At 42.5% G+C, this 15,801-nt stretch overlaps 1 protein-coding gene across 1 annotated transcript in view; it reads right to left on the bottom strand.

Moving 5' to 3' along the window:
• Positions 1-8,720: 8,720 nt before the first annotated feature.
• Positions 8,721-15,801, bottom strand: part of SOGA3 (SOGA family member 3) — a 48,836-nt gene continuing 41,755 nt past the window's right edge. Inside the window, exons 6-7 of the mRNA XM_044249287.1 lie at positions 10,391-11,566; positions 8,721-8,985 (exon numbers count right to left, since the gene is read on the bottom strand). Coding sequence (XP_044105222.1) covers positions 8,875-8,985; positions 10,391-11,566 — 1,287 coding nt within the window. The 3' untranslated portion in view covers positions 8,721-8,874. The remainder of the gene's footprint in view (positions 8,986-10,390; positions 11,567-15,801) is intronic.

The following is a 15,801-nucleotide window of genomic DNA, read 5'->3' as shown; positions in this document are numbered from 1 at the left end:
CTTCCTCTAAGTCCACATGAGGGAGAGGCTACTCCATTTTCTGAGTATAATAGAGGAGTCAAATAGAGTATTTATCTTAATGACTGCCTACCTACAGAGGCCTGTGTCCTGAAATAATCTGCATCTTGGGTCCAAATGCAAAGATAAAGGATTTTAATTTGGTAGTTGAAGAAAATCTGGGAATAAATGTTCCAACTTTGCCTTTAGCAGGCCAGCACACATTTAATTTATAGTTTTCACCGAATGATGATCTTGAAGCCTTGCAAAGCAGTCATTTATTTAATTTCTTTATGCTATGGAACTCTGGCTGTGTATGAGGCTGGGTGGCTTCTGACTTCTGGTATGCACATTTTTTTTTTTTTTAAAGATTTTATTTATTTATTTGGCAGAGAGAGATCACAAGCAGGCAGAGTCAGGCAGAGAGAGAAGGAAGCAGGCTCCCGGCTGAGCAGAGAGCCCGACTCTGGGCTCGATCCCAGGACCCTGGGATCATGACCTGAGCTGAAGGCAGCGGCTTAACCCACTGAGCCACCCAGGCGCCCCGGTATGCATACTTTATTTATTTATTTATTTAAAGGAAAGTCTTTTTTTTTTTTTTTTTTTAAGATTTTATTTATTTATCAGAGAGAGGGAGCGGGCACAGGCAGACAGAATGGCAGGCAGAGGCAGAGGGAGAAGCAGGCTCCCTGCTGAGCAAGGAGCCCCATGTGGGACTCGATCCCAAAACGCTGGGCTCATGACCTGAGCCGAAGGCAGTTGCCCAACCAACTGAGCCACCCAGGCGTCCCAGAGGTATGCATACTTTTTAAAGTCCCTTTTCTTTTACTCTTCAAACATATTTACCAGTTGAAAGGGTATCATATTTCTATTTTCCTTGACAAGGAAATGGAAACAATTGGAAAGGGGATGAATTTGAAAAACTGAATTCATTCTTATGCATATTAAAATATAGAGACTATTATAGGGCATACACTTAAAATAATCTTTCCTTCTGGAATAATGTCTTTTGCAATTTTCTTTTTTTTTTTTTTTAAAGATTTTTATTTATTTATTTGACAGACAGAGATCACAAGTAGGCGGAGAGGCAGGCAGAGAGAGAGAGGAGGAAGCAGGCTCCCTGCAGAGCAGAGAGCCCGATGCGGGCCTCGATCCCAGAACCCTGGGATCATGACCTGAGCCGAAAGCAGAGGCTTTAACCCACTGAGCCACCCAGGCACCCGTCTTTTGCAATTTTCAAAATGTTTTATGATACATGATATTGGTTGTTTAGTAGAACTCTCTTGACCTTTAAATTCTCTTTCATTCTTTAGGGAGAAGTCTTGGGCACTCGAATTAATGTTCCGTTTAACAAATATTTGTGAACACCAACTCTGTACGAGGTAAACTGTTGGATCCTAAGGCCCAGAAGAAGAATAAGACAAATCCTTGTTCACAATGAGCTTGGTCAATGTTGATGATTCCTGAAAGGTAACCTGTGGCATGACTGCTCACATCCTGAGTAGTCCACTACCTCAAAATAAACTTATAAACAAATGTGAAGAGACTCTCCTCCTAGTCTCCACAGCATTCCATCAAGGGGACCATAATTTAGTGTTAATTCTCAGCCTTGCTGTACCCTGCAATCACTCAGAGAATGATTAAAAAAAAAAAAACAAAAAAAACTATGAAAGCTGGAACATTCCCCCAGACTTTGGAATCAGGTGATGAGGCCAGGATTTCTTAATTTTTACAAAGTTCCATAGCTAGTTCTCTCAAATTGGGTCCTGTGTTATTTCAGTCCAAGAATGACAGGGTTTGGATTCTGTCTTAGCAAAAGCAATATAATTTTGATACTTAGAGAATCTGTTTTGGGTTATAAGATTATGAGAGTCACACACACAGTATTAGATTGTCACATATTTAGACTGTTGTGTTTCAGAAAATGTGCTCTTTCCCCAGTTCTGGATGTTTTCCCCCTAGAATCATGGGATGCTGGCTCTCTCTTCTATTCTGAGGGTTGGTGGCATGTCAGCAGAGGTTTTAGTCAAGCATATCTGTCATGGGGCTTATGTACAGGCATTTCCAGATGACAAAAATATTCAAAAGAAACAGTCTTAAACTAACTGTTCTGTTTAAGTATTGGTCTGTGTTCTGAAGAAATAAAACAATAAAGCAATAAAACATTTTAGGATTATGGGCTATTTAAAATTAGAGATATATCTGGCTTACTGTTCTCAAATTGGTTTTTAGCACCTCATTATATTATTTCCAGATTCTTGACTTGGGAGCTTTGGATAATGATGAGAACAAAATCTAAATAATAACTAATAACGGGACCTATTGTTCTAGAGTTACCTCTTATTTCAGAAAAGAATCTCAGGAATGCTGGTCTACCGCAAGAGGGCCACCCTGAGTCATTTCTCCCTGGGAGGAGTTCCAGCAGTAAAGCAGGGCGGAGATGCCCCTTAGCCAAAGACAGAGCAAGAAGTCCCTACTCCCTTTCCTTTCCCCACCCGCCTTCCTTGGGAGTGGCCGAGCCAGCCCACCTGTGTCTTCTACCAGAAATGTTAGATTTATCACCAATAGCTGGTAGTATTGTTATTTCCAGTTTGTAATTGTCTAATAACATTTCATTGACAGAAGAAGCAGTTACTGGCTGGTCCCACCTTGGCACAAAAAAGAAGAGCCAGCACATAGAAAGGACTGGGAGGAACAAGTAAATATAGGAACGCTTTGATTGAGGCTTGGGAAAAGAATCCGTTTCATGGGACATGAAATGGGGAGAAGGAGGGGTGATGAGAATGGGAGGTTGTCTGGATGGGTGCCAAATGGATGGGCTGGCACCCAAGTGAGAAGAAATAGGTCATCATGACGTGGGAAGACTATGGTAAAGGCTCTAAAGATGAAGGTACAAATAGCGAGGCTCAAACCCACAGTTCCAGGCAGCCCTGTGAACATTGTGATCAGAGCACTCTGCAGAGCCAGCCAGACCCATGGCCCACACCAAGGTCTCTTAGGAAATCCACGAGAGACGCAAACACAGTACCCCCAATGGCTGTCCTTGGCCTTCACACCGTATTCTTTTATTGATGCTGTTGCCATGGAAATATTTTGCACAGGAAGATTCTCACAACTTCATTCTTTCTTATCTATTCTGAGTTTACCTTGCTTTTTTGAATCCATCTACTTTCTAGAAATAGCAGGACTTCAAACAAAGAGCTTATAACATCCAAGGCTGGGGGATCCTAACTTTCCATCAGTTACCTCCTTTGGGGGCTTCACGTGGATATTTTCATTATATGGAGCCTAAGCAGTTAGAATAAGGCTAAGACCTTCCATGCAGTGGCCCTGGTGCCTCAGCAGATATGCTCCCCCGCCCCCACCCAGGTAAAGTTGCTCACATTCCTAAGAGTCATCTAAAACCCAGAATAAACTGATTTTGCTGACTTGTTAAGTAACATTCTCCCTCCGAAGTTCTAAAGAACTGATTTAGGCTGCCACATAGGTTGTTCTATTTAAAAAGTCAAGCTCTGTTTTGTGTGTCCAGGAATTCACGATTCAGAGGAAGTGACATGGATTGTGCAAAAGCTGCACAGATTCGTGAAAATAAAGAAAGGAAATTATAAACTAGATGTTAAGCAGAATTTTCTGACTTTAAGAAATAACAGACTCTATAAGGTATCTTTCAAAAAAAAAAAAAAAAGGTCTCGAATTCTCTTCCCTTATAAGCTATTTGAGGCCACTGGGCAAACAAATGCGCTTCTCTCTGCCCCTCACACCCTCTTAATTTTCAAACGCATAGATAAGTTAAGATAGGTACTTTCAAAATGAATTTGAAGAGCTGACTTGCTCACTTTCACGGTACATTATGTTGGACAACCTCAGAAAGGAACAAATGTTATTTGTCAGCCTTTGATAAAATCACATACAGAAGGGCATGTGGGTGGCTCAATGGGTTAAAGCCTCTGCCTTCGGCTCAGGTCATGATCCCAGGATCCTGGGATCGAGCCCCACATCGGGCTCTCTGCTCAGCAGGGAGCCTGCTTCTCTCTCTCTCTGTCTGCCTCTCTGCCTGCTTGTGATCTCTGTCAAATAAATAAATAAAATCTTTAAATAAAATCACGTCTTGTTTGTTGACATAGATACATAAGCAGCTCAGCTCAAACACTCAGCTGGGACCACAGAAAATCAACATCGAAGGACAGCTTTTCTCACTTTCCAATATGCTCTATCACTTCCTCTTCAATCCTTACCTTCAGTTAGAGCATCTGACCCAAAGCGTGACTACCAGATGAAAGTGGGCTGGAGTTCTATCCAAATATAGCTACAAAGAGTGTGTGAATATTTGGAATTAGGACTTCGCTACCAAATTGACATACCAAACTTCTCTGGCAGCTGATTAAATAACCGTGTCGCAACTCTGCCACACGGCTTGAAAGGAAGGTTGCAAAATACAGGCCAATACACATTCCAAGCTCAGCACTGAATTTTCCCTTGTTTTATGAGTTTGAGTCAGTTATGCTTAAAAATAGCCAACTAAATTTTTTTTTTCTTAAATCCAGGCCAACTTACCAAAGACACTCTTTCCTAAGCTCAAGAATGTGCATGCAACGGAATTGTCTACAATAAGGTTTGCTTGTTTGAATTTCTTGTCAGTGTCATGTTTAAACAGCACAGCTTCAAAGGTACAAATAGGAGAAAATTCCTTGTCTCAGTAGTTGGGGGACTTTGTTCTCTTGATGAACAAAGAAACCTGGGCCTTCCTCTTTTAGAACTAGCTTTGTACAACAAAGATAATGCAAGTAACAGGATCAAAAGGAAGGGGAAGAAGCTACAAGGGATGCTCCTTCTGAGGTCTTGGGTACCATCTCTGTTAACAGGATATAGAGGTGGTTAACATTTATAGGGAGAGTAAGAGATGGTGATGTAGGGATGATATACCACAGATTGTGGGCACTCACAGAACAGCCTTAAGTACCAGGGAGAAGGCAGCAAGGGATAAGTTTGCTTTGCACTTCCTGGCAGTTTGCTAAAACCACCTCCTACATACTTGCTCCCAGCAGTCCCACGAGATAGAAGCAGGTCTGAATTCCCTGATGCTGAATGCATGTCTCACTGTACACTACAGTGTGGGAGAGGGGTGTGCTTGCTTATATGTGGGCACAAATGGGCAAATGGGGTATGTAGCGGGTAGTGGAGAGTTGAAAAGCATCTCCCTGGAACTCAACTATATTGTAAAGTTGCCTCCTTAACTTCAGAGAAGCTGTCAGAGTGACCCCAATCTCTCAGAACGTGGGAGCAGTAACCAAGTCAGTCCTGTGTCCCCTCCTCAGTTTCTTACTGGGGCTCCACAGATGGAGTGCCTGGATTGAATTCTTCTCTAAAACCAATGCCTTAGAATTCTGTTCATAGGTGAGATTAATATCCCTGTTGCCAGGATGACTTCAATTCCTAACAAGAAATCTAAGGATACGGCTGGTGTTTTGATCAGCCTAGACCTCCTTTGGCTAGCCTCTCCTTTCTTATTCAGGCCACCAGATACTGTGGAGATATATGCAGCACACCTGTATGTAAGCATGTAGGCATGTATGTATGTATGCACGCATGCATATATGTATTTATTGTTTCATTCCATGCAAAAATGTCTTGGGATTTTACTCTTTTCTTAGGGAAATCCAACATGCTTTCAGGTGTCCAATAAAAATAAGCTGCAACCATGAGCCTTTTTGTTTATTTGTTTTGACACTTCACTAAGAGTACCTGTCAGAGTTAGCTGTTCACATGTTTGTCCGGGTCAACGAACCAATTGAAAGTGCTAGGAGAGTAAAAACCGAATTTCATTTTGTCTGCACCTAACAGCCACCTCCTTACTTGGTTTGTTAAATACACAAGGGATCAGGGTGCCTGGGTGGCTCAGCCGGTTCAGTGTCTGCCTTCAGCTCGGGTTGTGATCTCAGAGTTCTGGGATCGAGGCCTGCATCGGGCTCTTTACTTAGTGGGGAGCCTGCTTCTCCCTCTGTCATTCTGCCTCCCTTTCTCTCTCTGTCTCTCATGAAGAAATACAGAAAATCTTTAAAAATAAATAAATAAATAAATAAATACAGAGGGAACCATGTTCTGTATTTCTGTTGCATTCTCGGACCTCTTGTATATGCCTTCTCATCTTGGTTTGGACACCAGTCAGCTGGCACCTACCGTTCCCAGAGGATTTGTGGCACACCACATGGGAAGCTTTGTGGAGTGGATAACTGTGAGTGGATAACTGTGTGCAAATCCACCAACTGCTAGATTGTCCGTATGTGTGTGTGTGTGTGTGTACACGTGTGTGTGGTCATCTCAACGCTGTAATTGGGGGTGTGTATGTGCCTACACTTGCGGGTGTGCGCATGACCCTGCACCCGCCCACCGTTCATCTTGGTCCTGCTTTCTGTGCTGTCCTCTTCCCATTTGTCTTCTCTGCTTTTGTTGGTTTCGAGAACCTGTGCTAATGAAAGAGAGTTTTCTAACACGGCATCGCTGTGGAATTAGAGCTGCCTTGTCATTAGAGGCAAAGGCCATATAGTAAAGATAGAAATGCTTTGGAGAGCACGTGGACATCCACTGAATGGCGGAAGCTTTAAGGTCTGCTGAAACCTAGACGGCTCAGGATTCTATACCATTGGCCTCACACAGTTGGCCGCAGCCTTGCGTCAGGCTGTGTATGCATATTTTAGACAATTCAAACATCTAAAGAAATGGCCCAAGGGAGTTTTAGAAAATACAAAAGCCTGGATTCAAAAATTCAGTGTCAGTTGGTGAGGTGGGGGCTCAATTCTAGAAACATCCTAGGAATTCTGATATGCTGTTAGGACTGGAAACCACTGATCTAGATATTGAGTTCTTGATTCTTTTCATGATAAAGAAAGTTACAATTCTGAAGCCTGTTTCTTAAAGTCACACAGGGTAGTGACTATCCATGATACTTCTGAAGTGAACACGTTCACTGCATATCATGCTTCATCAGAGGGACAATATTAACCATTTGGGTGGGACAATTATTTGAGATTTTGATTCCTTTCCTCTTACTGCCATTAGAGCTTCCCAGTTACTGTGACCACCTACAACACCTCCATAAACCACCAAACGTTCCAGGGGTAGCTGAGAATCATCACTTAGGTGTGTGGCTTCAAAGGCAATAAACATTTCAGACAAATTTCAGCCATCAAACACTGACTTTCAGTTCTGTTACTAAAATGGTCCCCCTGAGATGGCAGTCTGGAGGCTTAATCAAGGCTCTAACAGACAGACTTTGATTTTTAAAGTAGTTGCCTTCCCTGAGATAATTTTTTTTTTTTAAAAAAAAACAGTGGAATAATTGATTAAATACGGTGCTTAAATTATTTTATTTCTTTTTGCCATATAGTTCTACCTAGCCTTTTGAATCTCTAAGATGAAAAGCCAAGTAGATAGTGACAGTTTCCAACTGTTGGCTAACTGCTCCTCCTCACTCCTGGTCTCTCTTCCCTCCAAAACAAAACAAAAGCCAAAAAGAAAAATGTAAAGAACAACACAGAGACTAAGAGCAGTTTTTTAAAAACAGAATTCTCAACTATTGTGAAGTGTTTTTTTTTTTCTTTTTTTTTCTTTTTTTTTTTTTTAATTACTACTCAACGGGAAATGGAGGTCTAGGGGATGAGGGTTCAAGAGATCATTACCAGAACCAACTTTCATAGTACAGCAAAGGTTTTCCACATATTATTCTTGATGCTGAGGTGCAAGATACCTCACTTTATTTATTTGTTTATTTATTTTAAGATACCTCACTTTAACCACAGATTCTCATATCCACCAGCCAAGCTACAAAGCATTTCTGAGTGCTTGACTTCCATGAGTGCTGATATTTCTGAATCTTGATGGCAGTGGTACATTCCAGTTTTCCACTGGGTACAATGTCAGCAAGATGGACAGAACAGGACATTTTGGATACATGGAACCTATCCAGGCCGCTTTAGGGATGAAGAGAAATGGAGATGTTCGGGTTCACCAAAGCAAGTTTATACCTAGAGAACAACTCCCACTGGAACGATGTTACTGGCCTTGGATTTCAACTTGATGAAATTCTAGAGAATGACTATTTTTTCCCTACTGTACCATCTGCTCTGGAAGCAGTTCTATGTGATAACCTATTAGAGAGGCCAGAACTCCAGGCAACAAATCTGATCAGCAACAAATGCCCAAGTATAATAAGTAAATGCAGAAATGGCTGTTTTGCTTGGAGCTGGTCAAATGCAGTAGGAGGGATATAATCACTTTCTTAATGAACTAATATGTAATTCACTCTCATGCTTCCAAACACATCTTTCTAAACAGAATACCATCAGCAAGCATCATGACAAATTGTTTACTTTCCATGATGGTCACATTTCATTCATTCACCATAATTTTTGCTAACATTTATTGGATATCAAAACTATTTTGTTGGTCTAATGCAACCAAGCAAAGATACGTTATAAATCCATCTACCTATATTTTGAGATGTGACCATCTTGTGAATGTCCAGCTTTTCAATTACCCTAATAATCAACTACTGAGAAATAATTGAAAGATTTTGTCATTTTTTACAGTCATAATTAGTTAGCAAGAAGAGTACAGACTAAGATGTAAAAGAAAGAAGCAAAAACTGAAATGATTTATATAAAAAGTCATAATTACTTCCTTACCTGAAATATTTTAATGCTTGGGCTTCTTTTTGAATTTGGTAGTGGTCAGGTGGGTCTTTTTAAAGAAATAGGCAGTCTTCAGTGTTTTTATAGCATTGATTACTACAGAAATTATACTTCTTTTACTTCTTGTCTTGAAGGGTGGACAAAATAAATAAACTGAAAATACTACAATGAATGGTAAATGATGAAAGATTTACAGTACAAAAAACAGCGTAAAAAGAAAGACAAGTTTAAATATCGTTGTGTAAGAAAGTGATGAAAATAATACAAGAATGAGAATAAGTAAAATGATAGGCTGGAACATCTGGGAAGGTAAATGCAGAGACAAAGAGAAGAGTTAGTTAATAATAATTTTTAAAACTTAAATTCATATTAACTAATCTAAGCATTCATTCAATTTAAGATGAAGAAGAACCCTCCCTTAAGCCTGCATTTACAAAATCTGAAACCTATTAATACACACAGTTCTTTCTCTCACTCTGATTTCTATTTTTTTCCCTGATGGTATAATTGAAAACCCACATGCTTCAAGTATTCAAAAATCTGCTACAAGGAAACTGAAAGCCAACCATTTGACATTAGAGAAACAATAAGCCTTAATATTTCAAAATTCAACAAGTTTTATCGCAAAACTTTTTTTTTTTTTCATAACAAAGCAGAGCAACATGCAAGGTAAATAAGCAATAGGGTTGCGACTTTTCTAGTTGTGACTAACAGGCAGTTAATTTAATATCATGCTTCTGTGTATACAGTGATCTTTAAATTTGAATCTCTTGCGTGTCTTAAAAGCCATGCACGCTGTTGTACTTCCGTGTGTTCTCCAATGGATACAGGACAGGAGGCTTGCCAGAGAGGTAGCGCTGCCTGCTGTGTTTTTACAAATTCTCTCTTATGTGGTTAATTCTGACAAAATGCATGGGTCTTTGGCCACCATACCTGGCTAGAGCAGCTCAGTCCAATTCATCAGTTGTGCCTCTACAAATTAGGATGAAGGAAAAATGCTGGTTTTCCCTGTTCGGGAATAGTTATTACTATTTCTCTGAATCAGTGTTGGATTAAACTTAAAGTATAACACTCCTTCCCCAGTTTTGACATAGAGAGATGGCAGTGATTTTTTTTTTCCCCCCTAGAAATAACGATCCTGTTACTTCCACTTGTAAAGGAGTGACTTCTATTTGTTCCTTTTGGTAGGGATCTAGACACAGTATCCTCTCTTCACTGTTGGCTTGTACACTTGCCAGTAGTTACACAATAATCCTGGATACTCAGTAATTAAACCACCTTTTTAAACTCAGTTTCAATCTTGGTTCAAAACCTGCAAATACATAATTAAAGATTCCCATCTGGGATCTTCTTACAGCCGGATCCATCAGAATCGGTCGAGTAATACTGAACATATCAACACATAATAATATATGTTTAAGATCCTTTAATCTTTACACAAAAACTGATGGTGGGGATGTGTGTAAATTTCCTTTTTAACCAAAACAGAGGGGAGGGAGTTACCAAGCGGGTTCCGAAAACCCGAGGCCTGAAGAAGGACAGTGTGAGAGAACACGTGTGCTGTGGGGCTACGAAGCCCAGTGAGGCTCTGCGCGGGGACCCTGAAGCGGGGCGTGGAGGTCGGTGCGCGGAGACGCCCCAGCGGGGAGCACGAATCCGCGGACCAGCCTGGCCATCGCCGTGGCTCGCAATAGGCAGAACTGTACCTGACTCACGGATATGGGCTCCTCGGCGCCGCGGTCGTCCGCAGACTTGGGCACCTCGAGGCGGTCGATGAAGGTCTGCAGCTCCTTGCGGAAGGCTTTCATCTGCGCGTTGATGCGGTAGAGCAGCTCGTGCTCGCGGATGCGGCTGCCGTCGTCCTCCTCATCCATCAGTCCGAACAGGTCCCCGTTGGCCACGTAGATGCGCGCCTCGGTGATGATGGTGCTAGTGTCGGCGATGAGCCGGTCGATGGTCTTGCCCAGGCGCTCGGCCTCCGAGCGAATGTCCTTCATCTGCTGCCGGTCGGAGAAGCTCTTGGGCCAGGGCCCGGGCGCGGGGTAGAAGGAGCGGGTGGGCGTCAGGCAGCGGATGTTCCGCACCTCCTCCGAGTCGCTCTCGCCGCCGATGGGCCCCTCGCGCTTGCGGTGAGGCGGCCGCGAGTCGTCGTCGCTCTCCTTCTTGCCCGCGTCGCTCTCGGCGTCGCTGTCGCGCGGGCTGCCGCGGATGCCCAGGTGCGAGGCCAGGTCGTAGCGCTGCATGTTGGACATAAGCACGCGGTTCTCGTACTGCAGCTGCATGACCTTGCCGCTGAGCTCGTTGATCTGCAGGCGCGCCGCCTTCAGCTCCTCTTGCAGGGCCTCGGTCTTGGCGCTGTCGTGGTGTCGCGCGCTCTCGTGGCCGCCCGACTTGTACTTGTACTTGTTGAGCTCCGCCGTGATGCGCTTGTTCTGCTCCTCCAGGTCCGCCACGTTCCGCCGCAGCAGCTCCGTCTCGTCCTCCACCAGCTGAAGGTGCTGCCGCAGCTCCGACAGGGATTCGCTCTGCTCCCTCATGAGCGGGTTGGCCGAGCCGTTGAAGTCGTCCCCTCTCAGGTCGTCGAGTTCTGCCTTCAGGCCTCTGTTCTCCACCTCCAGTTCCACGATCTTCCTGCCCAGGATGTTGGCTTCTTCCTCCACCAGCCTCAGCCGCAGCTTGAGCTCAGCCTCCCTGGTGCTGGGAGGCCCCCCGGCTTCTCCTTTGGGCAAAGGACTGTCCAGATCCCCATAAAAGGATCTGTACTTCTGAAGCTCGTGTTCGAATCGGTCCTTCTCTTTGTCGATCTTGGCCATCTTCTTCCTCATCAGAGCAGCTTCTTCCTTCGCGAATTGCAGCTGGCATTTCAGATCCTCACTGTCCTCCTCGTTTGGGAAAAAGAGGGGCAGAGGAGAGGAGGTCACTTTTATGTAAGTCGGAAACACACACAAAAAGCACACCTGCAAAAGTAGTTGCCTTTTCCTTAAAATTAAGATTTAATGAGACCCAGATAAATAGACACTGTATGTTTTCTACAAATCATTTAAATTATTTGGTGGATAAAAGACGAGGACAATATCACATCCTGGAAACAATAAAGAGAAAGAAATATAAAAAGAGAAACACTATGGTCATCACTATTCAGAGACTATCATGTCTTGTAACTGAGCACAACTGTGGGGCTGTCATTTCAACAACATTCCTTTTGCATGTTTTGTTTTTTACATGATTTGAATTCCTCTGACTATAATAAATGTGAAACCTATTCCCTGGATGGAACACATGCCGTGTACTCACTGCCCCTTACTGAGCACAGACTCTCAGCCAATTTCTGGAAAGTTCTTTATCCATCTGACCTAATTTAATGTTTAGAGTGAACTTAGTAATAGATACTAAAATACCTGGTTTAAAGATACTCCATAACTTTTTCAGGGTTACAGAGCTAATATGTGGCAAAAAAAACAAAGGTGAAATTTGAATTCAGTTCTGTCTGACTCAAAGGCTCATGGTCACTTTGAAGGAGCAAAGAAAGTCTTCTCTCCTCCATCTTCATTCAAGGCAAAATTGCTTATTTAAAGTAAGGAAAATTTAACACTGGAATGGCTCCTCCGAGGAGAAACTGGCAAGTATTTCATCCAGGTCATTTTAAAAATAAGGGGGCATCTGGGTGTCTCAGTGGGTTAAGCCTCTGCTTTCAGCTCAGGTCATGATCTCAAGGTCCTGGGATCGAGCCCCGAATTGGGCTCTCTGCTCAGCAGGGAGCCTGCTCCTCCTGCCACCTGCCTCTCTGCCTACTTGTAATCTCTATCAAATAAGTAAATAAATAATCTTAAAAATTAAAAAAAAAGATATATTCCCCATCAGTCTAAAACGAATAAAACTGGTTCTGCCCAGTAAATGGATGATGGAGTAGATCTTATGGAAACTCTTCTCACAATTCTTAGGTAACTTGCAAACACTAATCACTGACTAAGTTGAAAAGTACAAACAAACTAAAATTGGAAATCAACTTGCTGAGAGCTAACTAATATCAAAGTACATTATTATGCCTGAGGACACATTTCCTGAGGATAATTTCCCCACATTTGCTTTTAAGTATGTACTTTGGGTCAACTGCGTAACTTCTGTGATTTTGTTTTCCTCGTTTTTAAATACGTTTTTTATAAAAGATTTTATTTATTTATTTGAGAGAGGCAGAGAAAGAGAGCATGAGTGGAGGGTGGGAAGGGGCAGAGAGAAAGAAGGAGAGGCAGGCTCTCCGTTGAGCAGGGAGTCCTATGAGGGCTTGATCCCAGCACCCTGAGATCATGACATGAGCCGAAGGCAAATGCTTAATGGACTGAGCCACCCAGGTGCCCCTTCTCATTTTTTAAATGGAAATAAAAATGCCTTCTTTGCCCAGATTTGAGTCAGCTGTGTTTGAAATGAATTGTGGTAAAGTAGCAGCAACCACTGGTAGTGAAGGTCGGAATAATGAGCTTCTGCCAGAGATGCTCATTAAATATGGCCCAGAGCCTTTGAGATGGAAGAGATGTAGAACAAGGAGGGCACAGGTCTCCTGTCCTCCTTTCTGCTAATGAGAATTAATATGGAAGGGTTGAGAGCTGATGAGTACACAGAGCCTGACCATCACATTCTTTATATCATTACGCCCTGACATTAGCCCTATGAGGAAGGTGATCTAGTTCTACTTTATAGGCAGATGAGGTTCAGAAAGGTTGGTTAACCTGTAGAGCACAAGTTAATAAGTGACAGAGCACATCTGTAACCAGACTGATTCCAAAACTCTTACTTCTTTCCACTGTTCGTGTTGCCTCTAGAAAAGCAGCACAAGAGAAGGAAAGTAGGACAATGGGGTAAAAGAAAAGAAATCGGATGCGTTGGTTTGTATACTTCCCTCTAGAAGGGGTATAGAAGAAAGGACAGAAGCACAGAGAGAAGAGATGAGAGAATTCCCAGGAGCACCAGTGATTGAGAAGGATGAGAGTGTAAATCACAGAAAGATTTGACGTGAAACTCTATTTCACAAGGTAAGAGAGAAGCTGTTCTACGAGAGACTATATGTTGGGCCCTCAAACCAGTTCGGTGAGCATGAAACCAAGGACACAGAACAATATTTACTATCGAATCAGCAGAAGACTCAAAGATTACTGGATGGTGCTGCTAATGACAGGGAAAGAGAATGAACAAAGAGGAGGAGGTGTGAAGAAGATGGGTCTAAGCATATTAAAATGCTGTCTTCGAGGTGTGTCAAGGGAGGGGTATCTAGTGGAAACATCTATTAAAGGCAAGTGAACTCTCGGGCCCAAGATTACAAAGATTACACCTTTGGCCCTGCAGAGAGTTCAGGTGCAAAGGGGAGGAACAGAGAATGAGATGTATAGAGGTGATGGTTGAAGCTATGGCAGCGGTTCTGAAGGGAACCGAAGAGAAGAAAAGAAAAAGAGACACATAAGACATGGCTCAAGGTGTGGCGGGCGGGCAAGAGAGTCAAGTATCATGCAGGAATTAGAAACAATGCTTGGGGATGCCTGGGTGGCTCAGTCGGTTAAGTGGCTGCCTTCGGCTCAGGTCATGATCCCAGCATCCTGGGATCGAGTCCCACATCGGGCTCCTTGCTCAGCGGAGAGCCTGCTTCTCCCTCTGCCTCTGCTGCCACTTTGCCTGCCTGTGCTCACTCTCTCTCTCTGGCAAGTAAATAAATAAAATCTTTAAAAAAAAAAACAAAAAAAAGAAAGAAAGAAACAATGCTTGAATAGAAAGGTGACCAGCAATAAGCTAGTTTACATATTCATCTCCCATATTTGGCCAGGGTGGATTGTCATCATGGGTAACATGATGGGTAAAAGCAAATATGCTTTTACATAAGCCACGCTTTGTTAGAAAGTAAGAGTAGGGGAGACTGGGAAGTTAGGTTGAGTATGGTAGTACTCCTTGATTGCAAGTCTAGGACTTTATTTGCTAGTTTTAAAAAAAAAAATGTTAGTAAAATACTTCACTTTGAATCTAACCAAAATAGCACTGGATGTGGTCTAAGTCACAGACTGGAGCAGAATCACACTTCACTAGGCTACATTAAGCAAACATAACGTTTAATGTTTTAGCAAGGGAAGGCTACCTGATTTGGGTATATGTAAACTCTCCTGCCTTAAAGGAATGAAAACATAAACCTTATTTTAAGACTTGGAAATATACTACATGTAAGAAAGTCCCTAAAAGGGAAGGAGAAAATGATGGGCAACATAGTAATTATTTTGTATTCGCTTAAAAAGAAATCTTTTCAGGGTGCCTGGTGGTTCAGTCATTATGCGTCTGCCTTCAGCCCTGGTCATGATCCCAGCGTCCCGGGATCAAGCCCCACGTTGGGCTCCCTGATCAGTGGGAAGCCTCCTTCTCCCTCTCCTACTCCTCCTGCTTGTGTTCCCTCTCTCACTGTGTTTCTCTCTGTCAAATAAATAAATAAAATCTTAAAAATAAAATCTTTTCAGTATACAAAGTGTGATAGTTTCTACAATGCCACAAACTTAAGAACCTGTAAGCCAGTGTGCCCTGCACGCACAGCCTGTAAACTAAGTATTGTAGCTGCATTTACAGCTGAGCATGGAAATACTGTGTATAAATGCTGAAAACATTAAATCCGAAATGGTATGGGAAGTGCCTGGTTGACAGTGTCTGAGCAGTACCTGCTTGCTCCTATTGTCCACAGTTAATGCTAGGCAAGAAACATTACAATGCTTTGACATGTGAAGCAAGTGGTCTCTTATTTTTGTGTAAAGACTCACTCTTAAGAAGATATGAATGACATGTGAAGAAGGGGAGCCACCTGGGCTGAGTTGACCCCAGCTTTGACTGAGCCACTACTAGATGCTAAATAACATTCCTAATGAATTGCATGGATTAAACTCATTTAACTCGTACCACTCTTTATTATGATCCCCTTTTACAGATGAGGAAACAAAGGCATAGAAAGAATAAGTAAGTCATCTAAGGCCATACAGCTGGCATGTCACTTCCCTTAAATGTTTGTGATACCATTTCTCGGTACATAACGTCACTGTGGTGCTGAAGGAACGAGTAAATCATACATCGAAGAAGGTGAAGCAAATAAAAATGAAGTACG

The sequence above is a fragment of the Neovison vison genome, chromosome 1, assembly GCF_020171115.1.
Source record: "Neovison vison isolate M4711 chromosome 1, ASM_NN_V1, whole genome shotgun sequence".
Classification (NCBI taxonomy): Eukaryota; Metazoa; Chordata; class Mammalia; order Carnivora; family Mustelidae; genus Neogale; species Neogale vison.
The sequence above is the reverse complement of the archived record's forward strand: the minus strand, read 5'-3'. Positions and strand labels throughout refer to the sequence as shown.